General features: G+C 42.2%; 1 protein-coding gene across 1 annotated transcript in view; it reads left to right on the top strand.

Annotated features, from left to right (window-relative positions):
* LOC124712176 (sodium-coupled monocarboxylate transporter 1-like) overlaps positions 1–26,825 on the top strand; it is a 143,452-nt gene that overhangs the window by 28,604 nt on the left and 88,023 nt on the right. The window contains exons 3-6 of the mRNA XM_047242471.1: positions 8,549–8,708; positions 11,757–11,822; positions 14,242–14,293; positions 20,901–20,968. Coding sequence (XP_047098427.1) covers positions 8,549–8,708; positions 11,757–11,822; positions 14,242–14,293; positions 20,901–20,968 — 346 coding nt within the window. The remainder of the gene's footprint in view (positions 1–8,548; positions 8,709–11,756; positions 11,823–14,241; positions 14,294–20,900; positions 20,969–26,825) is intronic.

The raw sequence follows: 26,825 nt of genomic DNA, 5'->3' as shown, positions 1-26,825 counted from the left end.
CCACGGATAACGAAGTGACCGACGGCCTTCATTTAACGTCCGGGAGCAGTGGCGTTTGCGTAGAATTGTCAGTGATAAGAGACAAGAAACACTGCATGAACAACCGCAGAAATCAATGCGGGACGTTCGACGAACGAAATTTGGCGTTACTGGACTATGACAGCAGACGATTGACACGACTCTCTTTGTCAAGAGCACGGCGTCACCCGCAGCGCCTCTACTGGGCTCGTAACCATGTCGGTTGGACCCTAGACGACTCGAAAACCTTGGCCTGGCCAGCTGAACCCCGATTTCAGTCGCTAAGAGCTGATGGTAGTGTGGCAAAGACTTTTCGAAGCCAGGGACACAAGATGTCAACAAGGAACTGTGCAAGCTGGTGGTTGCTCCATAACCGTGTGTGCTGTGTTTAGACGCAGTGGACTGTATCTTCTGGTCCAGCTGACCCTATGATTGACTGGAAATGGTTAAGTTCGGCTACATCATTTGCAGCCTTTCATAGGCTTCATGTTCCCAAAGAACAATCGAATATTTATCGATGACAAAGCGCCATGTCACCGTTGCACAATTGTTAACGATTAGTTTGAAGGTCATTCTGGGAAATTCGAGCAAATTATTTGGCCACCCAGATTTCCCGACATGAATTCCAACGAATATATAGGGGGCATAATCGAGAGGTCAGTTCGTGCACAACATCCTGCACAGGCAACACTTTCGCAGTTATGGACGGCTATGAAGGCAGCATTGCTCGATATATGTGCAGGGGACTTCCAACGACTTGTCCAGTCTACGCCACGTCATGTGCTGCTCTGCACTAGGAAACAGGACATGACACTAGGAGGTATCCCACAACTATTGTCATTTCAATCAGAGTAAGGGGTTCACCACCCTGCTGTAGCAAATATAATCTCGACGTATTGCTCACTTGCTAGAACGACAATTCACAGGCGCTGCCTGAGACATAAAATATCTTTGTCCCTGTTAAAAGAGAGCTGCAATAGAGTCTCAGGTGAGAGCAGTCTCTGTCGCAGTAGCCGACCGATATGGCCGAGCGGTTCTAGGCACTTCAGTCCGGAACCGCGCGGCTGCCACGGTCACAGGTTCGAATCCTGCCTCGGCCATGGCTGTATGTGATGTCCTTAGGTTAGTTAGGTTTAATTAGTTCTAAGTATAGGGGACTGATGACCTCAGATGTTAAGTCCCATAAGGCTTAGAGCCATTTGAACCATTTTTTCTGCCGCAGCTGCAATCGCTCGCTGCTACAGTGCAGTTGTAGTCTGTCGCTGGTACAGCGCAGTTCATAGGTAGTAGTTGTTAAAGTCGCAGTGCAGAACAAATTGTAAAATTTTATTATATGGAACTGAATAATAATTGTGATCAGCCGCAGAGCTAAATCATACCATGGAATGAGATGATGATGAACAAATGAATAATTGTTAATATAATGAAAAAAACAACAGTGCAATTAAATCAACCATCTATTGTAAGATAAATTTTATTACTTTTATTGGCATGCGCATAGTTAAGTCACTTGTCTGACATGTTAATATGAATTTATTTCAATCTTTTCTTTCGTGACTCGTCAGCACCAGTTGACCAAGATTTGTAATAATTCAATTTTCCCGTGTAATGGATTGTAGATCTTTATCAATAGCGTAGAAAATTTTCAGAATATAATTTTTTTTACCAGTCAACTACAGAAGCATAATTTCCCCTTAAGTCATTGCCAGTCCCGATCCAGTCATTTATCTAAATTAATATATTCCAGAATTTTTGTCAGATCATTTTCATATGCTCTTTAGTAATCAGACGAGCTGCTGTGCAGCTGTGTCACTGAGTAAAGTCAGTTTTTCTCGTAATTCAGATCTCAGACAGATGCTATCCAGTATTAGTAGATAGGCCAGCATTGCACTACGCTGTTCCATTTATGAGCAGATCCACAGACTGCGTTATCCGGCGACACCATCACGAGGTAAGAATTTTTCAGTTTATTTCTCACGGACAGATTCAGATTGATTTCACAGGGCCATGGAGTAGCGCTACTTATGCCAAAATTTATTAGTTTTTCATGAGTTAAGATTTATCAGTTTTGTTACGTCAGAATGAAATTATCCAAATTTATTATTTTTTTATTTGTACTGGAAGGTTAAATCAGCTTGCTTCTGACATCAGGCAGGCTGGACATTTTCTGACATTTCAACTTCCATCTGAGAACGGCTATCAAGCCGGAACCATGACTGTGTGCAACAAAGGAGTAGTAATCTTCAGGAGTGGGATTAAAATTCAAGGTGAAAGGATATCAGTAATACGATTCGCTGATGACATTGTTATCCTGAGTGAAAGTGAATTACGTGATCTTATGAATGGAATGAACAGTATAATGAGAATAGAATGTGGATTGAGAGCAAATCGAAAAAGACGAAAGTAATGCGAAGTAGCAGAGATGAGAAAGCCGAAAAAGTTGATCTCAGAATTGGGGATCACGAAGTAGACGAAGTTAAGGACTTCCGGTACCTTGCAGCAGAATGAGCTGTGATGGACGGAGCAAGGGGAACACAGGAAGCAGACGAGCACTGGGAAGAAGAGCACTCCTGTGCGAAGGAAGTCTACTACTATCAAAGTTATGCCTGAATTTGAGGAAGAAATTTCTGAGAATCTACATTTGGTGCATAGCATTGTATGGTAGTGCATGATGGTCTACGGAAAAACCGGAACAGAAAGGAATCGAAGCATTTGAGATATGGTGCTACAGACGAATGTTGAAAATCAGATGGACTGATAAGGTAAGGAATAAGGGGGTTCTGTGCAGAATCGGCGAGGAAGGGAGGGTTGATTCCAGTGTTACAGTTAATGTTTATTCTGGCTCACAGCGCACTTGTTGTGCTGAGTGCTATTTCCATTCACGTTTGGAATAACAAATCCGTGGCCTGGCGGTGTGGAAAGCTCTCTTCAAAAGATCCTTGTTAACGCTCCGTTGCCATTTTGCGGTACTTAGACTAATGGGAAAACCTCGTCGCTGCGTGCACCTACTGCCTTACTCTGGCGGAGCTCTACTGCTGCGGTAAGTCCCAGAAAACAGTGATGGAGTGACAATCCATATTGAATTTCATTAGTCGCATTTTTTGGGCAATTACTCCTTCATCAATTGCAACTAACCTGTTTTTGATCTCAAAGTGTGCGGAATCGATCAGGAACAGATCACTGTTCAGAGCTAAATGTTCACCTATAATCGAATGTAATATACTTTACATGTGCATATAATCTCTGCAGTCTGCAAGCGAACTCACGGTGAATAGCGGAGAGTATCTCTGGTATAACTGATACCCTTTCCCTGTACCACTCGAATTTTCTCATTATGATCATTTCGCGAGACGTCGTGGGAGGATGAAATATGTTGTCTGACTCTACCCGGAGATTACTCTATCGGAATTTCGATAGTAAAGATCTCCTTAATGCACAACGCATTTGCCAGTGGAGTTTGTCAAGCATGCCGTCGGTAACGCTCTGCTGCAGAGTAAAAGATCCCTTGACGAAACGCATCGCTCTTGTTTGGTTCTTCTCTCTCTCTCCCTCTTCAATCAATCTTATGTAGTACCTAAGGTACCAAGCTACTTCCGTCGAGGATTAGTTATATTGCCTAAAGATTCTTCCCATTTGCAAATGTCATGGGATACGTGCTAACATCGTGTCGGACCTTTTTACTCCCGCCTTAGTGCAGTAGCCCGACATGGCATGGACGCTACAATCGTTTTAGTCCCCTGAAAGAATACTCAGTAATGCTGCCTCTATAGCCGTCCAGAATTGATAAAGTGTTTCTGGCACAGGATTTTGTGCACTATCTGACCTCTCCATTAAGTCCTATAACTTACATGAGATTCGTGTTGGGCTGTCTGGGTGACCGAACCATTCACTCGAATTCTCCAGAATCTTCTTCAATTGCGAACAAATGTAGCGCAGTGACATGGCGCACTATCCTCCATTAAAATTCCATTTCTGTTTGGAAACATGATATTCATGAATGGTTACAAATGGTGTCCGAGAAGCCGAACATAACCATTTACATTCAGAGATCGATTCATTTGGACCAGAAGCCTAGGCCGTTCCATCTAAACACAGCCCACAGCATTATGGATCTCATACGAGCTTGTACAGTCGCTTGTTGACAACTCAGGTCCGTGGCTTCGTGGGCTTTTCGCCATACTTGAACCCTATCATCAGCTCTTACCAACTCAAATCGGGAATCATCTGATTAGTTCTCTGAGGTCGTGTTATTAGAAAAAAAAAAAAAAGAAATCGCCTCGATCGGTTGCTACCATAACCCGCTAAAGATAAAGTTCATCGCATTGTCCTAAAAGATACCTTCGTCGTCAGTCTTACACTGGCTCTGCTGGTATTTGACACAGTGGTGCTTGTCTGACTCTACGCAAACGCCGTTGCTCTCGGTCGTTAAGTGAATTCCGTTGGCCACTTGGTTGTCCGTGGTGAGAGGTAATGCCTGAAATTTGATATTCTTGGCACACTTTTGGCACTGTGAATCTCGGAATACTGAATTCTCTAACGATTTCCGAAATGGAATGCACCATGCGTCTAGCTCTAACTATCATTCCAGTCAAAGCCTGTTAACTCCCTTCGTGTGGCCATTATGGTGTCGGACACCTTTTCACCTCAGTCACCTGAGTGCAGATAATAGCTCCGCCGGTGCACCGGCCCTTTTACACCTTGTGTACGCGACACTGCTACCATCTGTATACGCGCATATCGCTATGCCATGACTTCTGACACCTCAGTGTATGGTCACACCACTTAAGATCGCTCTCGATAGTTAGTCCTAGATACTTTACGGTAGATGCTGTTTGTATCAGATAGGGGCTGGGCGTGATGCGTGCTCGGATAGCCTAAAAGGTAAGGGGACTGCTCGCGATAAACTTTAAATCCGGGTTCAAGTCCCGGTCCGGCAAAAATTTTCATTGTCGTTATTCAATCACACAGCTTATGGTCGTCCGTATTCGCGACTAGGAAAAAATTAGATGTATATCATTAAATTTGTTGATTTTCCTTCCGCTTAGAGCGACCTCTTGAGTTATGACTGGAAGGAACTGTTTAATTCAGCCACATATCTGGTCCGATACTTAATAAGCTCATATTTGTGTCACTAGATGATAATTCTGGACTCTGTCAAATGCCTTCCTGAAGTAAAAGTAAGTGCAGTTTTTTTTTCATATGTGATATCTTAATACGTACACACAGCAGTGTTTTGTTTGTTTTATCCCTGCGTCCAACAGTCTTGCCACAAACACATCACAAACCTTACCACCTGATGATTTCTACACTGCCGTAGCTGCACCACTAAGTAGACTAACCCTTTCAGTATAGACTGCTGCCCAGGTGAAATAACCATTCACGCTTGCTCTTGCTATAAATACTTGGAGGATGCAGCCAACCTGAAACATACGGGTCGTAATAAATAAAATCATTAGTCTCTAAATGACGCAAATAGCGATGAAATGTTGTGAAGCACGCCGTCCTCAGTCAAATGGTTCTGAGCACCATGCGACTTAACTTCTGAGGTCATCAATCGCCTAGAACTTAGAACTAATTAAACGTAACTAACACAAGGACATCACACACATCCATGCCCGAGGCAGGATTCGAACCTGCGACCGTAGCGGTCGCTCGGCTCCAGACTGTAGCGCCTAGAACCGCACGTCCACTCCGGCCGGCTCCTGAAGTAACTCGGCGTTAATCTCAGCTTTGGGTCTTATGGATAAACACAGTTTTACAAGGCCGTGGTCCATGGAATTCTTCTGGACCAGCCATACCTCTGAAGATGTCCTACGTAGTATTGGACGAAACGTTAGGAATAGAAGAATTCCATGGACCACGGCCATATAACCCGGAAGAATTATGAACAACAGTACCATCCGGTCGTGAAAGCCTTCATTGTTTGAACAGTTTTACAAGATCGGTGTTTGCGGAAACCATGTTGGCTTTTATAAAGGAAACTTTCCTTCTCTATAAACCGCGTAACATAAAATAGTTCTACAGTTGAAAGACGTCGGCAGCATAGGGTCCCAGTGCGTGCTACGACCCTTCTTGGGAACGGGAATGACCTGTACTTTTTCAGTCTGAAGGTACTCCTCGAGGTTCTAGCGACGGACGGTAAGCTGCTGCTGGAAGGGAAGCAAGTTCTGCCGAATCTTACGGGTATCTTATCTGGTCCAGATGCCTTACCACTAATAAGCCGTCACATATCTCAGTATTAACCACTACGTCGTTCGTGTGATGACTGAACGGAGACACATGCGTAGGAATGCCTCTGACAATTCGATCCTCTTCCTGGAATAAACTTCAAATAAGTGCACATACTGGTAGATTGCCTGCCAGGTGGTGCCAGTCATAAAAACTGAATGATTGTCTTCCATCAGTTATCATTACTAGACAGACTTGTCTTTGTATCAGACAAGTGGCGTGTGCCCTAGTTCAGTAGTTCGTTCACATGAACCAAAGCAGCTGAGCGCTTTGGCAGTCAAGTAGCGTAGGATCAAACGCTCATGGCAATTAGGTCTGCTGCCACCGACTGATGGCGAATAAGTTTGTGGTTTATGAAACACAACGCTCAAATTTTTTGACAAAGACTTCCAAGAATTTGTCACGATCAGGAGAAAAAGAACTTGCCGGAAATGAGAGCTAAAAACGTTGTAAAGCACTTGGAACAGCTATTATTATTATTATTATTATTATTATTATTATTATTATTATATGTAAATAAACCCTGAATGACCATGCTGAATTTCATGAGCCTCATTTGACAAAATAGCGTGCTTCTGGTGTCAGATCTGAAGGTCAGTCAGTGAGCTTAACCTGCCGTCACTTTCAGACAACTTACCCTGATGCAAGATTCGTTACAGAAGCAAAGAAAAAAATACATCCTCGGCTGCATAATTATTTCTAGGTTTAAAATGTGGTTTTTTCAGATTTACAGTGACAAATAAATTGATGAAACTGCAATGATTTGAAATAACTATATTGTTTGGGTTTTCGTTTTGAATTTAGCAGCTTATCCTTTTCTTAGTATTCCTTGACCGTAAATAACCTGTCCTTTTTTTAGGATGTTGTCAACTCTTATTTTAGCACATACTCAATCGCAAATCATTTTTTTAAAATAATGATTTTGAAAGTTTTGAGGCAGTTAAAGTCCTTCCACGTCAGATTTCTACATTGTGACAGAAGGCTTATATTTACAAGTTACTGTCGCATCCTAATTTATACTAGAGGTGCGAGATGCAAACTTAAATTTGCTGTCCTGAAAAAGTTTAATTTTGGACGTATACCAGTTCCATTCACACAGCCCAGATGTTCATCAATCTCGCATATAGTGCGTTCCAGGACGCTGTATCCGGGAACAAAGGATTTCTCGAAACAAACTCACAAAATGCTGTTTCCACCTAGATTTCCGACGCCCACTCCACCTTTGATATTCTTTTCTTTTTGAGAGTCCACTGTAATATTCCGTGAACGTAAATTTGAGTGTCCTGGAACATCTGCGAGGGCTCCGAAAAACAATAAAGGCTCGGACTTGGGTACAAATAGCCAACGATAGTCCACAGTCTGGTTGGATTCCAGGGAGCGAGTACACTCGCGGCGCCTGTAGAAGGCAGCTGGTTCAGTCGTCAAAATATTATCCAGAAAATGAAAACAGCAGCTCATCAAAATTCATGGAAACACACCACTAATACTCGTATATTCATACTGAAAAAATCTGAGAGAAGATTTTAGTACTCCTTTGCCTTCCGTACAATGTTTGCAGCCAGACACATTACAAATCATTATACACGTTGTAATGGATATAAGTGCAGATATTTGTTTTGATGACTGAGGACGGCGTGCTTCACAACATTTCATCGCTATTTGCGTCATTTAGAGACTAATGATTTTATTTATTACGACCCGTATGTTTCAGGTCGGCTGCAGCCTTCAAGTATTTATAGCAAGAGCAAGCGCGAATGGTTATTTCCTCTGGGCAGCAGTCTATACTGAAAGGGCTAGTCTACTTAGTGGTGCAGATACGGCAGTGTAGAAATCATCAGGTCGTAAAGTTTTTGATGTGTTTGTAGTAAGACTGTTGGACGCAGGGATAAAACAACCAAAACACTGCTGTGTGTACGTATTAAGATATCACATATGAAAAAAAACTGCACTTACTTTTAGACGCTACATTCGGCACTGTACAAACAACGATTTGTAGGTCATGGTGTAGCTTTTCATTCACTTGGCTCCTGGTTCCTTATTTCAAGTTAATAATTTTCTGTTCTCTCTCATCATCCCTGTGATTCTATCATCATATGAAAATACTATGTACAATAAATTTTTTGTCGTTGCAGCAGGCAGCTGCCGCGGAAGTCATTAGAAGAAAAGTGACACGTGCATGTAATCTGCAAATTGGTTAATATTACCTAAAGCTGTTTTTAGAGAGACGATATGCAGGCACCCATTCAGCACCATTTTGTGTACTGTCTCTGGTTTTTGCCTCACCTGTGGTCTCTATTGCCAGCTCTATCTCGGGCATCACGCTTCTCGGCACGCCTACGGAACTCTATCTTCGAGGCACGCAGTACGTCTTCATAAACGTGTCGTTCTTCACGGCGTCTCTCTTCATAGGCTTCACATACCTTCCTGTGTTCCACGGCCTTCGAATGACCTCCAACTACGAGGTACGTACCGCCACGGCGCCTGGAGACGTCTCTGTGAACGTTTGTTGGGTGTCTCCTCATGTCACTACACGTTAGTCCATTAGTATATGTCACAGCATTTGCAGAAGCGATTATGTACAGTATAATTCTGAAATCTATTCAAACGGTAAAACAATGCTCAGAGAGAAGTCGAAAAATGATCTGATATGATTTGTGGAAAATATTCTGGAGCAAACAAAATTCGTATTTCACTACTGCTAAGTTAGTATTAAGTAACTGTACGTTGTCAACAATTACGACAGCAAGTTTCCCGCTGCAACTAATCGAAAACGCTTGATTTTCCCCGATTTAAGAATCAGAGTACATAAAAATTTTGGCCAATAAGTGGCTCCTACTGATGTTAGTATAAAAGTGTAATATCGGTCTAGTAAGGTCACAGATCAAGTCCACAATCAAATTTTTTACTTTAACATTTGCATGAAATTGCAACTGCAGAGTTCGAAGTATCACAAACCCTGTCTGATTAGTGATTCGCAAATTTTTAATTAATGAAGACCTGTATTAAAAGTATACGAGCAATTACAGACCCTACATAGCTAAGAACAACAACATTGGCGTATCCTGCTGTTCAAATCACAGAAGAAATGTCTCTCTTTTCCTCTCTTGACAACAGTAAAGTATTGGTTCCAATACTGATTTCTAATTTTTTAATTAGTTTGTTTCTGTCTATTGGAGAAGTAAAGGTAGGTTATCGTAATAGACCTCGACATTAAAAATTTTTACAAAGCAACTGGCAACCATTTTCTTATTGGTGTCATTTTTTATTTTATGGCCTTCATTGTACTACTGTATCCAATGACACAAAGGTTTACACAAGCTGCTGTTACTCAATAATACAATTCAGTTCAATAATAATTTATCAAAACAATTCAATAATACAATTGTTACAGAAGGATTATTATAATTTGTATTACATGAAGCATGTTTTGCTCTTCCGTCTACCCAATATTTCGTCATAATTTCAAATATCTTCTTTCTCTTCCGTCTGAGATAACTGTCGATTCTTATCTACCTGCGTTTGCAAACTGGCAACCATTTATGGTCATTTATTCATTCAAGGAGTTGTCACAATTAAGCTGCTTGAATAACTAATTGAAAATAACAGTTCTGTGCTATCTCACTAATCTTAACCAGGAATACTCATTAGATCCCACCGGGGTTTCTAAATGTCTACATTTTGAAACAGGTGACGATACATACAATTATGATGCCAGTGCTATTATTTCAGTTGACTTCCTTCCGGCATGAACATATAAAAAGTAAAATTGCACTTAAGACTTCACTTTCAGTGGTTTTTAGAGCGCCTTTACTTAAATGTGAGGGTAAATATGTAGGTTCCAGTGCTATAGTTTCAGTTGCCATCGTACGTAGAATACTTACGATTTGGAAATTCATGGGTGTAATAAAGTACTTGTGGCGTGTATGTACATGAAGAACGAAGTGAAGACGGCTAGGATCAGTTTTTCTTAGGCACACAATGCCTCAGAATCAAAGGTGCAAAAATGAAAGATATATACGAAAGAATTATCATGGCCGAATGGTTCACAAGTACGTAGTACATCGTTGTCAGGAATCCGATGCAGAGACATTCTGACTCGTCTTAAGATGTTTCTTGACAGCATGCTCTCGGCAAGCATCAGATGAATGCAGGGTGGTCGTAATTAAACTTTCCCTACTTGAGGGGACCCCAATGAAAAAGGAGTTAGGGCACAGGAAGTTTGTAGAAAGATTTATAAGGACATGCGGAGGAGAAATAATGAATAAATCATCGAAAGAAACACATTTTAATTTCCATAGGAGAGGGTGACGTTTGTTAAGTGCGTACCATTTTTACGTTCTTGGTTACACACGTCACTGAGTGTGACGACCATCTGCATGCACCCACAACTGCCTGGAACCACACTAAAGATACCGTTTCACAATTGTTTGCTCTTGGACTGCTTGAAGATAGCACATTCTGTCTAGGATTCTCAGCCATGGCAACGGTAACTTCTTCACCAATTTGTGCCGCAATTGGCCGTCGGCCTCTCCCATGAGCAATTCCCAACGGCCAGTGAATTAGAACTTCAGAATCATGTTCTTCAACCCCGGTGAGGAAAGAGAACCAGTAGTCACGAAGAGAACCAGGACTACTGATGTTTTTTTTGACAAAACAGATCACCTGTCCGCAGCTGTAATGCACACTTACGCTTGTGTGCCGCGCGGGGCAGCCACGCGGTCTTAGGCGACTTGTCACGGCTCGCGCGGCTCCCCTCGTCAGAGGTTCGAGTCCTCCCTCGGGCATGAGTATGTGTGTGTGTTGTCCTTCGCGTAAGTTAGTTTAAGTTAAATTAAGTAGTGTGTAAGCTTAGGGACCGGTGACCTCAGCAGTTTGGTCTCCTAGAGTTTACCACAAATTTTCAAATTCATGCTTGTGTTTCAACCCTAAGTCACCGTAACAGCACCGGCGCCTAATGGCAACTAACGACACTAAATCTACTAACAACGCAAATCCTGCAGCACACTGTCTGAACATCGTTCCTGAAAATTGTGTATACACGCAGCAAACAGTTTTCCGTCCACAATGGCTCTCGTAGGGAAAGCTTAATTATGACGATCCTGTATTTTGTACATATAAAGACCGTTACAAAACGTAAATTTGGTTATTTGAAAAGGTAGTCCTAAAAACCCATTTCAGGATGTATCCTTCCTTTTGTGCCTGGGAAACTACCCTGAGCGATCCCAAATTCTTTCACTCTTCTATATTCGGCCATGAAGAATGTCAGAAATTGGTGGTAAACATGATTATTGAGTTTTGTTGACGCACGTGAGGAATATTTTTAAAAACCTAGTGAATGTTGCTTATAACTACGGAGGTACATTAGAAGCTAAGACTATTTTATTTAGTAATATATTTCAACTACTTTTGCTGAGTGCTCGCTTCTCCAGTATGTCATGTGTGTGGTTATATAATATTTTATTTACTCCGCCTACTTTTTCGGTTTTTATTTATTTATGTTTTTATTACAGTACCTGGAGATGAGGTTTGGGAAGAGTGCCCGGCTGCTAGGCTCGTCCCTGTTTATAGTTGGCATTGTAAGTAGACAGGCTTCACCGTTATTTTCCCTCTATTTGTACTCTTTTGCGTTAACAAATGTGAGTTTTTTCAGTGTATGTACACTGTCCATTCACATTAATGCGACCACCGCTTATATTCGACATCACTCGCAGGCAGCACGTGGCAGCACAAGCAGGGAACGAGCAAGACAGTGCAGTTGTCGTCGTAATGCGGAAACTGAGTGATTTATATCATGTCCGGAAAGGGAATGGTCATTGGCTTCCGGTCCAATTGTGGAAACATTTCCGAAACGGCTATGTTTGTAAAATGTTCGCGTGCTGCCGTTGTTAAATGCACCATGCATGGCGTAATGTCGTTATCAAAACCCAACGCCGAGGCAAATGTGGTGCAGAATGACAGGGATGAACGACAGCTGAGGGAACGTATACTGAGAAGATGCATAAAAGCGAACTGACGTGCAACTGTCGAGCAACTGACGCTAAGATGAACCAAGGTTCTACCAACAGTGTCTCCTCAACGACTGCAGTTTGTCAATAGCAATAGCTAGATTTTGCACGTCAACACCGGACTTGTAAGTCCACTGACTGATGGCAGGTGACCTTTCCGGATGAATCACGTTGTATTCTACATTGGACAGATGGCCGTTGGCGCGTACGGCCCTGCAATGATCGTCGGAAGGATCCAATTTGGATGAGGGAACATTATGGTCTGGGGAGTGTTTTAATGGCACAGTGGATCAACACAAGTACGCATCTACATGCCCTTACATGCAGTTTGCATTTTTCCTCGGCACAATGGAATCTACCAGCAGGAAAATTCAACGTGTCACACAGCTCAAAGTATACATGCGTAGTTCGAAGAGCAGCAGGATGAGTGTACCGCACTCCCCTGGCCACCAGACTCCTGAGATTTAGATCAAATCGAGAATCGTGTAATCACCTCGACTGGGCAGCTCGCGCCATGGATCCTCAAGAGACAAACCTAGCGAGGCTGGGCATGGCAGTGCAGTCGATATGGATCCACATACCTATTGGTATCATCCACAACCTCATTCAACCTCTTCCTGCACGTCCGGGATACAAAAGGTTCTTATTGAGGCTTTTTACGGGTGGCGGCACTAATCTGACTGGATCGTGTACGTAGAGCCTATTATTCTCCGGCGCTTCAAAAGCTGTAAAGTTTAAAGTTTGAAAAACAGGACAGAGGGAGTGGCAGAACAGAAGTGCTAAGAGCATCAAATAACGATTGCTAACGAGAGCCCTGTTTTCTTTATACTCTGTTGGATGTTTCTGCTTCAACTTCCAGTCACCAGTCCCATCTCGTATTGGCTCTAATGTGGTTACTTACAAACAAAAATGAATATTTCTCTTCCTCACACACGGAGAGCTGTTAATCCATGGCATATTAAAACTGTACCCAGACCAGATCTGGAAACACAAATTTAGAATATACACTCTTACATCCCAGTATACCTCACAGCCCATCTCAAAACTCGATTTGTCCATCTGCCAGTCTTCGCTACTATTCCAAACTCTGCAAGAAGCTTCTTACAGTATTGCTTGCCTCCTGCTGATCATTACCGTGTTCCAAGTTGTGTCATTTTCTCCATCATATCGTTTTAATGATCGGAAACAACGCCCAATTCTCACAATATTCTAGGAAGACATACTTGACGACATAGTTAATACTTGTTTGAAATATATCAGACAATCCATTTCAGTCCGGTAGGCGGTATTTGAGAAAATTCAATACACAAACAAAATGTACGTCAAAAATTTACGAAACATCATATGAGTTTAACAGTATTATATGTCGTTGATAAGTTGTATACCTTAAGAGTTAATATGTACGTTGCGTTCTAGAGGTGAAAACAGTTAACAATAGCCGGTCGGAGTGGCCGAGCGGTAATAGGCGCTTCACTCTGGAACCGCGCGACCGCTACGGTCGTAGGTTCGAATCCTGCCTCGGGGATGGATGTGTGTGATGTCCTTAGGTTAGTTAGGTTTAAGTAGTTCTAAGTTCTAGGGGACTGATGACCTTAGATGTTAAGTCCCATAGCGCTCAGAGCCATTTGAACCAAATTAACAATAATGAAATATTAGTGGTATCTGGAATCCACTACCCAGAAATCAGTTTCATGTGGAAAGGAACCTGTTTTGCTAACAATATCAATCACATTTATGATCCTCTGCTTCTTGCGGGAAGCGGCTGTTACTGGAGATTGGTAGTGTTAATTTGGTGCCATTAAATATGTCCTTCTCCTGCATAAATGTCTTGTTGCTTTCAGCGTGTTCCTCAGGTAATAATCATATTTCACAATCTCCAAAATATTTTGGGTGCCATACATACGTTGTCATACTATCTTAAGAGTTAACCATTCATCACGAACATCTAAACACGATATATCAACATGAAAAAGATTATCTTTTGTTACAGATATCGTGGATTCCAATTGTTATGTACGTGCCTGCTCTCGCCTTTAATCAAGGTAAACAGAAATATTTAGCTACATAGTTTTTTCTTATTAGACCGCATCAGTAAGAGGAATGTAATCTTATCTGATTATTTTGCATCTGCCGTAAATTTTGCGGTACGGCACAGCAGTTAATTATTGAGTGTCCAAAATACATGTTTCTGTTTTACGGCCGTACAGTCCAGAACAGGTATGCCAGTCAGGCAAAGACGACGTGAACATTGAGGCAACCATTCAATCGACGCACCACTTTGAAGATACCCGTCTGGTGAAACTCCGTGTTCTGCCGCATGAAGAAGTTCGCAACTGCCCGCTGCACGTACTCGTCCTACAGGACCCTTCAAGGCGTTTTTCAAGGGATCGAGGGCGTGGTAATCGCACGGGTTGAGATCAGGGCTGGTTGCACTGGAGTTGGCTTTACATCTACGTTGTGACGTCTGCGATATGGGGACGCGTGTTATCACGAACTTGGCGCACCATACCACAAGGGTGGTATTTGACAGATATGCTGCCCCATACACATTTTTCATTCACCGAAGGATGTCTATTGGTGTGTGTCCTTCGACAGCCAAGAAAAGAATAGCAGCACGTTGGTTCTATTTGGACGCATGTGATAATAAGTGCGTTATTGTTCACGTTTCCGAATTTACCGCAAGCATGTAGGAAAGAGACGAACACCACAATAATCCCTTGTGTACATGTCTGAGCTTATGTATCCGCATCGTGGTCTCACTGCGTTGCATATACGCTGCAGAAGTTCCCTCAGACAGAAACATTTTGATCACTATTGTGGCCAGACAAATAATTTTCGTCCCACTATACCTGTGGGTCATTTCAGTTCTCTGGGAGATGGCCTAGCAAAGTAAAACACATGAAATATTAGTTCTCTTTATTACGTAAATGAATAAAGATTTATTGAACCTTGACGCACTTCTTTCACACAGGAGCATTGGATTATTTACAACTGTCATCGACTATTGAAGCATCGCTTGAAGCGCTAATTAACAAACTGTTCTCTTGCGGTACAATATTCGACATTTATACCAGTACATGCTCATCTGAAACCTTCACTACCCGGTGGTCTTAGATGATGATGTTGACTACTGTAGCTGAGGTCTCGAACTGGGCTGAGCTCTCGAACTGTCGATACTATACCGACCTCCATTGCGAGGGCGCCGCTGTTACTGTGAGGTGCGGTTTGCAGGAGCGCCTCCAGCGCGCCGTTGCAGGGTGCAGCGAGACCTCGCTAACGCCTGTGGTGTCGATTCGTGTTGCCGACTTCGGTGTGCCATCGTGATGTCTGGACGGCACCACAATGTCCTCTTATATACACTACTGGACATTAAAATTGCTACACCACGAAGATGACGTGCTACGGACGCGAAATTTAACCGACAGGAAGAAGATGCTGTGATATAAAAATGATTAGCTTTTCAGAGCATTCACACTAGGTTGGCGCCGGTGTCGACACCTACAACGTGCTCACATGAGGAAAGTTTACAACCGATTTCTCATACACAAACAACAGTTGTCCGGCGTTTCCTGGTGAAAAGTTGTTGTGATGCCTCGTGTAAAGAGGAGAAATGCGTACCATCACGATTCCGACTTTGATAACGGTCGGACTGTAGCCTATGACGATTGCGGTTTATCGTATCGCGGCATTGCTGCTCTCGTTGGTCGAGATCCAATGACTGTTATCAGAATATGGAATCGGTGGGTTCAGGAGGGTAATACGGAACGCCGTGCTGGATCCCAACGGCCTCGTATCACCAGCAGTCGAGATGACACGCATCTTATCCGCATGGCTGTAACGGATAGTGCAGCCACGTCTCGATACCTGAGTCAATAGATAGGGACGTTTGCAAGACAACAACCATCTGCACGAACAGTTCGACGACGTTTGCAGCAGCATGGACTATCAGCTCGGAGACCATGGCTGGGGTTACCCTTGACGCTGCATCGCATACAGGAGCGCCTGCGACTGTGTACTCAACGACGAACCTGGGTGCACGAATGGCAAAACGTCATTTTTTGGGATGAATTCAGGTTCTGTTTACAGCATCATGATTGTCGCATCCGCGTTTGGCGACATCGCGGTGAACGCCCATTGTAAGCGTGTTTTCGTCATCGCTATGATGTTATGAGGTGCCATTGGTCACACATCTCGGTCACCTCTTGTTCGCATTGACGGCACTTTGAACAGTGCACGTTACATTTCAGATGTGTTACGACCCGTGGCTCTACCCTTCATTCGATCCCTGCGAAAACCTACATTGCAGCAGGATAATGCACGACCGCATTTGCTGGTCCTGTACAGGCCTTTCTGCATACAAAAAATGTTCGACTGCTGCCCTGGCCTGCACATTCTCCAGATCTCTCACCAAATGAAAACGTGGGCAGCTGTACCTGTACACGCCATCCAAGCTCTGTTTGACTCAATGACCAGGCGAATCAAGGCCGTTATTACGGCCAGAGGTGGTTGTTCTGGGTACTGATTTCTCAGGATCTATGCACCCAAATTGCGTGCAAATGTAATCACATGTCAGTTCTAGTATAATATATATGTCCAGTGAATACCCGTTTATCATCTGCATTTCTTCTTGGTGTAGCAATTTTAATGACCATAGATGTTAAGTCCCATAGTGCTCAGAGCCATTTGAACCATTTGAAGTAGTGTAGATATAACAACATGTCAGATGCCTTCTGACACAAAAAAGACGAATCGCCACAAAGGAATTATTCGAATGGGATGAAAATCGCTAGATGTGATGCACACGTACAGGCAAACAAATGGTTATATTTTCAGAAAAATTGGGTGATTTATGCAACAGAATAAAACTTTACAAATTGAACAAGTCTACAGCGCTTTGGTCCTCATCTAGCCCTAATGTAAGCAGTTATTCGGCTTGGAATTCACTTGCAAAGTAGGTTAGAAATCAGATTAATAATCTTGCTCACGCAGCATATGTTCGCTTTATCGGGCAACAACAAAGTTATTGATTGTGGATGGTATCGTCAGAATGGAAATAATGAAGTCACTGTAAAAAAGTCAGTAATTTTGGCACTTATCTTGAATGGATTCCCACGTAGATTTCGTTGAACTTGTTACGGCTCACCTTGTTGATTCTATGGTGATTCCACTTTGACTGGTAGAAGGTCCAGAACTGTATTTTAGCAATATTTGAAGACCTAACAAATGCGTTTTTCAGGAAATTCTTAATGATCAAACAATCCCAGTTCAGAACGATGTTATGGTAGAAATAATTTTTGACTTGGTGTTCACGATCCACATTCTTATTAAACTTCTTGTAAATTCACATATACTTCTTCTTAATTGTCACATCATCAAGAAAACAGTTTTATATCAATCTTCATATATTTAATTTCCATTTTAACCAAACACAACACTTGACGGTTCTTTTACAAAGCGAAATAACAACTTAACTTCTGCAAAGTGAAACAAAGGCTGCTCTGTTGGCATTCGCGCCAGAACTGTTACAAGTAAGTCAAACATTATGACAGTCTCACAGAAATGAATACACACAAGAACCATATCACTGTAATATATCGATACATCGAAGTACCTACACATTAATAAAACCAAAAATATGTCTGTTACTTCGCAGAAAAGTAGTACAATGTTACTGGTATCGAGAACTGGGGTTGAAGTGCCGTAATGGTCACGTAAATAAAGAACCATTACAAGACGCACCAAACATCGCTGGGATATCAACCTGACTGTCCCCCGACAGCCAGGTGTGATGGTCTACAGTCTCATTTCTTTTCGTAGCAGGACCCCTTTGGTTGACCTCCGCGGCACCCTTACAACACACTTCGACGATATCCTACGCCCCATTTGGTTTCCTTTCATGGCAAGCCACTCTGCGCTTACATTTCAGCAAGACAGTGTCTATCCGCACATGGCTAGAGTTCCTACTGCTTGCCTTTGCCCTTTCCAAACCCTATCTTGGCCAGAAAGGTTGCCGGGTCTCTCCCCAGTTCATAACGTTTGGAACATTAGGGGCAGGGCCCTCGAACCAGCGCGGGATTTTGAACATTTAACTTGGCAAAACGAGGTAATCTGGCACGATATGGTTCAGGACGACATTCACCAACTATATCAATCAGTGCCAAGCAGAATATCTGAATGCATAAGGGTCAGAGGTGGACCAAAGCTTAATCTCTTGCTCATTGCATGAATCTCTCTCTCTTGAATAAATCACCCAACTTTTGTAAAATTCTAATCATTTGTTCGTCTGTACATGTACATTACAGCTACGAATTTATGTTCCAGTCGGATAATTCCTTCCTGATGTGTCGTCTTTTTTGTATTAAATTGTGTTGTAAATCACAAGTAACTGGCATGAATGTAACACATGATATGTTTGGTTTTTAAGGACGAAAATTCTACATACCATATCAGCATAAAACTAATAATTTGTTAAAGCAAGTAGAGAAAAAAGAATGAAGAACTTTCACATACTCTTTGGCCATCTGAGTGTTCTTTGATGTACTGTCGCATCACAAATTTTGTAATGCACTACCATAGAACACTACACTAGACTTCACTATACTACAATGCACTTCATAGCAGTACACTACACTACATTATAATACACTAACCTACTCGTTGTCAGAATCAAGCTAGGTATCTCAATTTTCTGAATAGTTAGTCCCCAGCGTGGTGAGGAACATTTCAGGATTCACACGGGTTTGTGCTTTTGTGCCACTCAAGTTGTAGAGATTAGGAAATGGGTCTGAGGGCATCAGTAAATGGTTCCTTATCGTCTATAAGGCTCATCTCCTTAACTTTTTGTGCTGTTTGATATCAAGAATAAATGTCTTAAGTATGATACATGTTTCATAGAAAGCCGATGGCTTTGTATGGTGCATCTGTTCAAAGTATTCGCGTTACACTTCTGACACAATAGCATGTGATGAGTTCCACATTTCCATTACCCAGACATGGAACCTCCGAAGCGTCGCGCATCGATGACTAGGCATATTGCCAGTCCTGCGCTTGACAACTATATCGGTAGAAGAGCAGTACATTACAGTCATGTCACACAATATGTCCATTGGGGACGACCTCAAACCACCTACATGATAGGTAACTAGCATTTTATTTAAATCCGCTTTAAATATGTGAATTATTGTTTGATTAATTATTAACTGGCGATACACGAAAGATTATTTTCGTAACAGTGAAAGGGTTTGACGGAAAACTCGAGAGACCAAAGACATTGTATGTATTCAGTTTGGATGATAGCAAATTACGTTCACGTTTATTATCAGGCTGTGTTGCAATTTAATTGAATGTCAGACATGCACAACGAGATCAGAGTTGTCCGGGCACCCCTATGTTACCGGAAGTCACAATAGGCGGAACCACCAGTATAAAAACAGCAGAATGGGTCGCTTAGGAGGAGAGCTCAGTGACTTCGAACGTGGCCTGATGTCTGGATGTCAATGAGCAAGAAAACCATCAGGGATACTTCAACTTTTCTAAAGTCGCGTCAGTCGATTGTCGCTAATGTGATTCTGAAATGGAGACACGAGCGAACAACCACAGAAAAACCGAGACGAGGCAGAGTTTACGTGCTGACGTGTGGGATCTGCGAATATTTCGGATAATGGTTATAAAAAATGTTCCACGCAATTAGAGGAAAGCATCACTTGTGAGTTACAAAGTCTACCAGCAGTCCAGCTAGCACACTAAGTGAAAGTAACGAGTAAAAAAGAATGTGGTACCGTAGTAGATTAGCTCCTCATAATCCACATATTTCCGTAGTCGGTGCTAGCCAATGCCTGAGGTGGTGTAAACAGTGACGCCACTGATCAGTGTATGTCACGAAATCAGTGATTTTGTGCGATAAATTAGGCTATACCCTGTAGCAATCCGATCTAAGGTTTGGGTTTGACAGATGCTTGGGAAAGTTACCTACCGTTATGTGTAGCGCCAACAGTAAAGTATGGAAGAGTTGGTGATTCGGTATGGGTGTATTTCTCGCGATTAGAGTGGGATTTCCTCATAGCGTTTAAGAAAACGCTAAATATCGAAGATATGAATAAATTTTATTGCGTACAGTAGAGGAAGAGTTGCAGGCAGTGACTGATTATATCAGCATGACAATGGACGCTGTGGTGAAGCAACATCTACGAATCAATAGTATGTGAACAATAACAATCATGAAATGCCTTCCCCGCGTTCTGTCTAGTCAAACCCGTTTGGGATGAAATAGTACATCGACTTAGCTCCAGGCCCCATGGTCCAAGATCATCACCTACTCTGGTTTCGGTTCTTGAGGATGAATACTCCACAGACATTTTGACATCTGACTGTAAATATCTCTAGCAGGATTCACACCGTTAAAAAGGCGACGGGTGGTCACTTCTCATATTAACGTCCATGTCAGTACACATTCGATCAGATAACGTATCTTTGGTAAGTCAACGTCTTAAGTCTGTAGTTTTAAGATAGATCTGAAAACGCTCGCAGCGTTGTCCAAAATAGAGAAACGTGTTTTTCACACATCACGTCATCTAAATATGCTTATAACTGTTGTGTCGTTGCATCAATTAGTGTACAGGTAATAACATGATGTTTCTTACTGTATTACAGTGACTGGCATCAACGTGCACATTGTGACTCCGATTGTCTGCGCCGTGTGCATATTCTACACCTGCGTGGTAAGTAAATTTCCAGGAGGTCATTGTCACTAGATTACGTACCCTGATAGGACCACGGTTGGGTTTCACCTTTGTAATACTCTGTCTCTATGGAAGAAAGTACCGTGGCACAAAACTAGATATTGAAACAGCCACATTAAGCATCAGTTGGAATGTCTTCTGGAACAGAAATGTAATTCCTGTTGTCATTATTTCCACGTACTTGTTATTTCATATAGACAGCAGGATGTCACTAAAACTGGGACGAGTAGCTTCTCTCTGTGAAATCTTATTACAAGTGACAATGAACTATATGAAATGAAATCGCCGCAACTTCTGAATTGTTGGCGTTAATACGTTCAAACAGCACGGTGGGCGCGGAGTATTTTTGGAATTAGTATGCTCATGTATGGTTTGATTTAGTGACGAAACCCACTTTGATTTGGATGGGCTTCGTCAATGAGCAAAATTGGCGTATTTGGGGACTGCGAATTCGATTATCGCGATCGAAAAGTCTTTTCACTCCCCCACGGGTGACTGTGTGCTGTGTAATATCTAGTCATGGAATAATCGGTACGATATTCCTTGATGGCACGGTGAGTGTAGAACGGTACGTGAAGGTTTTGGAAGATCATGTCATTCCCATTATCCGAAGTGACCCTAATTTAGACAAGATGTGGGTCATGAAAGACGGAACTCGACCCCATCGAAGCAGGAGAGTGTTTGATGTCCTGGAGGAGCACTCGGGGGACCGTATTCTGGCTGTAGGGTACTCCGAGACCACTGGCATGGACCTCGATTGACTGCCATATTCTCCGGATCTGAACACAAGCGACTCGTTTGTGGGGATGTATTAAAGACAAGGTGTACAGCAATAACGACAAAACGATTGCTGAGATGAAAACAGCCATTCAGGAGATCATCGACAGCATCGATGTTTCGACACGTCAGCGGATCATGCAGAATCTCGCTATTCGTCAGCGCCACAACATCATCGCAAATGATGGCAGACTTATCAAACATATCGTAACCTAAATCCGAATATCTGCAGTGACGTTTACATGTTGAATAAAGTGTGTGCAGGTCGTAGTTTGTAACAAATTTTTTCATTTATTATTATTATTCACATTAGGGTCCAATAGGACCAAGTGTTGCACGTATTTTCAGTTTTGTTACTACTCCAATTTTTGAATACCTCATGCGTAGACTTAATTGCTGTTTCATAATCCGTGTTCCACCAAGGGCGTTTTTGTTTCTTTCGAAGCGGAATTAAATTTTGTGCTGTTTTGATGAACTTTTTTTTCACTTTGCAAATTTTTGGATTGCTTCTTGTCAAGTTCGCTTGTCAAAGTTGGGGTTATTTTAGCCGTGTCAAATTATGGGATAACAGTTTTGGTTTTGAAGAGTTTTTGAGGTTAAAGTTTTACTTTTATTCGCGTTAAATAATGGTCAGACTCAATATTAGGCCCTTTCCTAACTTGGAAATTTAAAATTTCATTGAAATTCCCTAACAGATGTATTGGGTACCCACCAGGATTTTTATTTAGAATGGTTCTTTTCAAAATGTGTTGACATGATTTTAAGGTTAAAGTTTTGCACGTTTCAACAAGTCTTTGCCCATTTAGGTTCGTCCTTTTATATGCAGGAAATCCCCCCACCGTTATCTTATTTTTTTTTCTTTGCCTAACTGAGCGTTAAAATCAGCCATTAAAATTTTAACACGGTATGAGGGAATCTTCAAAATGATGCTTTCTAACGTTTCCCCAGCTCCATGAACATCTTCGGGTTTTTATGGTTATCCTCATTGACTGGCGTGTAGGCATTAATTAAAGTGTATGCTTTATTTGCGCAATTAAGAGAAATTGTCATTAGTCTATTATTAATGGGTTTTACCTCTGTTACTGAATTTAAAATATTTTTGGAGACTGCAACAGCAACTCCCCGATGTGATGTATTGTTAAGTATTTCCTTATTAGTTCTTCTTTTAAAAAGACGACAATTGCTGAAATCCATGGTGTTATTGTCCGTCAATCGTGTTTCTTGAAGTGCCAAAACTTGAATCTTCTTTCCTTTTTAAAGTATTTCTTAGTTTATGAAATTTTCCTGGTTGCAAAAGTGTTAGTGTGTTATGTGTTGCTAAAATGAATTTGGTTTGGTCGTAAGTTGGCCAGAGGACTCCCACTTCCTCTGTTGAATCACGCTGCATTTCAGCCTGCACGCCACAGAATCCGAAAGACAAGTTGTGCCAGTGATACTGGTGGTGGATTGACCACCTTGGATAATTTTGTGATTATCAAAATGTCCCACGATGATTGTACTTGAAATCAGGTGGGGTTGAGTAGACTCACTGAGTGAACTCAGAGTGTTAAGACTGGAAGGGTTAGTTGCAGAATATAAATTTCATCAGCACCACTGGTGAACAGACGCTGACCACTTTGCCGCTTGCTACAAGACAGACGTAAAGTGGATTTTATTTTATTTTGCCTTGGTATGGGACTGCTTATTGTGTATTCGCAGCTGTCAACCATATCTGCCAGAACGTTGGAAATCCTCCACCTGCGACCTGTGCAATATCATAGGCAAGGTCGGCTTCTTAGGCTTTTAGTTATAAAGTCTCGAAGCCTGCATTTTTTAATTTATTTCAGTAATTGTCACTCTGTAAGTTGTCGTTGCTGAGAAGTTTGTACATATTGTATTTCACTTTCTACAGCGGTTAACAGGGTTAACCTACAAGGTTAACTACGTCCAGTAATCTCTTTTTACTTCATGTAAGTCGAATTTAATTGCTATTTAATTTTAGGATGCTCAGACATGTGGTTATTGACGTCCTCAACAAATTTTTATTGGACATATGAGGTTGCAATCTATTAAAAAACCGTCATTCAGAATACTAAAATAACTGTAAAGTGAAACTAATGGGATAAAATATTTATCAATTAATCTTCTGTTAGTAATATAAAGTATTTGAACTCTTTTTATAACATACATGTAGCTGGCTGATCAGTGTTATACTGGCAAGCAAGTCAGTGATTCACGTTAAAGGTTTGTAGAGCGTGAGACACATAACATCTTCCCTCTCCACCATATACACCTTCAAAGACACATGTGTGCATGCCTCCTGTCTGTTCCAAAAATCGGCAGCACTTAGGAAAGAAAACTGTTCTTAAATAAAATTGCAACAGTGAAACAAATGCACGCACATCAAAAAAAGTTTTGCATCATCCAGGTTCCCAGAACACCTGAAGATAGATGTTGACTGTGGTTGATGTATCACAGACACAGTCCGTTTGACTGTTCAGAGATGTCACTAAACCCGCCCAAAGTTGTATACTGTCCAGGCGCCTCGGAGTGAACCAACGCTATGTGGTTCGGACAAGCAGGACATACAGAGAGACAGCAACTGTCGGTGACATGCCTCTCTCAGGCCGTTCAAGGGCTACTGCAGTGGATGACCGCTACCTACGGATTATGGCTCGCAGGAACTCTTACAGTAAAGCCACCATGTTGAATAGTGCTTTTCGTGCAGACACAGGACGACGTGTTACGACTCAAACTGTGCACAACAGGGTGCATGATGCTCAACTTCACTCCCAATGTCCATGGCGAGGCCCATCTTTGCAACCACGACACCATGTAGCCCGGTACAGATGGACACAACAACATGCAGAATGGACCACTCAGGATTGGCATCAGGTTCTCTTCACCGATGAGTGTCGCATATACCTTCAACCAGACACTCGTCGGAGTCGTGTCTGGAGGCAACCCGGGCACTCTGAACGCGTTAGACACGCTGTCCAGCGAGTGCAGCAAGGTGGAGGTTCCCTGCTGTTTGGAGGTGGCATTGTGTGGGGCCGACGTACGTCGCTGGTGGTAATGGAAGGTGCCGTAACGGCTGTACGATACGTGAATGCCATCCTCCGACCGATAGTGCAACCGTATCGGCAGCATAGTGACGAGGCATTTGTCTTCATGGACGACAATTCGCGCCCCCCTCATGCACATGTTGTGAATGACTTCCTTTAGGATAACGACATGGCTCGACTTGAGTAGCCAGCATGTTCTCCAAACATGAACCCTATCGAACATGCCTGGGATAGATTGAAAAGGGCGACGTGACCCACCAACCACTCTGAGGAATCTACGCCGAATCGGCCTTGAGGAGTGGGACAATTTGGACCATCAGTGCCTTGATGAACTAGTGGATACTATGCCACGACGAATACAGGCATGCATCAGTGCAAGAGGACGTGCTACTGGGTATTTGATGTACCGGTGTGTAGAGCAATCGTGACCACTAGCTCTGGAGGTCTTGCTGTGTGGTGGTACAACATGCAATGTGTGGTTTTCATGAGCAATAAAAAGGGCGAAAATGATGTTTATGTTGATCTCCATTCCAATTTTCTGTTGAGGTTCCGAAAGTCTTGGAACCGAGGTGATGCAAAACTTTTTTGACATTTGTATTTAAATCTGTTAATTGCAGAGAAGTGACTGAGTGACCACTTAAATAAAAAACTGAGAAAATTCAGCGACTCTCAAGCGCATTAAGATCTGCATCATAATTACTCAGCAATTACTCCTGAAATTTCACAAATTTTAAAATCAATTTGTTACCTAAAACAGTGGGTATTACCAAGAAAAATCAGATATCGTACAAGCCGTGCTTTGTTAAAATATAGCACAATGTTAAAATTATCTCACATGCGCCACACTCTGGAGATTCAATATGTTGTAATGGGAATCTAGGGGAAAGACATGTTAGGGTAGTCTCATGTCATCTGACTGCGTGGAAGTACGCCACGATCGAATGATTAAACCAGTCACTCGAAGCGTCTTGAAATATGCCTGAGTGAGTATCGTAAGGCGTATCACACCTTTCATTATGCGAAGGGTTAAAGATATCGAAAAGAGGTTTCCAATAAATGATAGTATCCGGAGGGCCACGTAATTTTATTGTAAACCTTGCTAATGCTGTACCAACCTGGATACTGAAGCAATTATTATTTCCTTAACTGCATTCGAAATCTCTCGAAAACGCGAGTACAATGATATAATACCTGTCAAAGTCAATGTTGAAAATTTTCGCCAAAACATCGGAGAAATGTGCCTGAATTGAAGGTCAAGACGGGCGGAATCGGCTCCGACGATTCAAGCACCCCAAAATTGCGATCTCACGCCAGGCCTCGTTGGATCAATCCTTCCTCTTGCCTACTTGTTTCTTCTGATACGCTGGAAGTTTGCGCGTATTTCTGTTTACAACAACAGTAGCCGACCTTAGTTATAAGTACTTTGACGTACGGTAAAGAAGAAATACGTTTCAAAAATGGTTCAAATGGCTCCGAGCACTATGGGACTTAACCTCTGAGGTCAACAGTCCCCTAGAACTTAGAACTACTTAAACCTAACTAACCTAAGGACATCACACACATCCATGCCCGAGGCAGGATTCGAACCTGCGACCGTAGCGGTCGCTCGGTTCCAGACTGTAGCGCCTAGAACCGCTCGGCCACTCTGGCCAGAAAAATAAGTTTCATTTTAGCAACGTAAGCCAAGTCGCTTGCCACGCATAACGGCGTAACCAGGCCTGGTTGACAAACTTGGCGCCGCTTACACGGCAATACCCTATTCCTGCCGCTTTACCTTTCAGTTCTACCACATTTCTCAGAAACTTTTGTTAAAAGTTTCAACACCAACATATCTAGCCTTTTTGCAATGTACTGCCTTTCTCAAGATTGTTTCTTGCCATTAAAGAAGGCAACGTTTCAAAAATTATACACTTTTCAATACCTGAGTTGATACAAGAACTGAGAGCATTAACTAAATATCATAAAATGCGTTTACTCCTACTTACTATCATTTACGAAGACCTCGTTTCGACATC

The sequence above is a fragment of the Schistocerca piceifrons genome, chromosome 8, assembly GCF_021461385.2.
Source record: "Schistocerca piceifrons isolate TAMUIC-IGC-003096 chromosome 8, iqSchPice1.1, whole genome shotgun sequence".
NCBI classification, from domain to species: domain Eukaryota; kingdom Metazoa; phylum Arthropoda; class Insecta; order Orthoptera; family Acrididae; genus Schistocerca; species Schistocerca piceifrons.
Note: the sequence above shows the minus strand (reverse complement) of the source record. Positions and strands in the feature narration are given on the sequence as shown.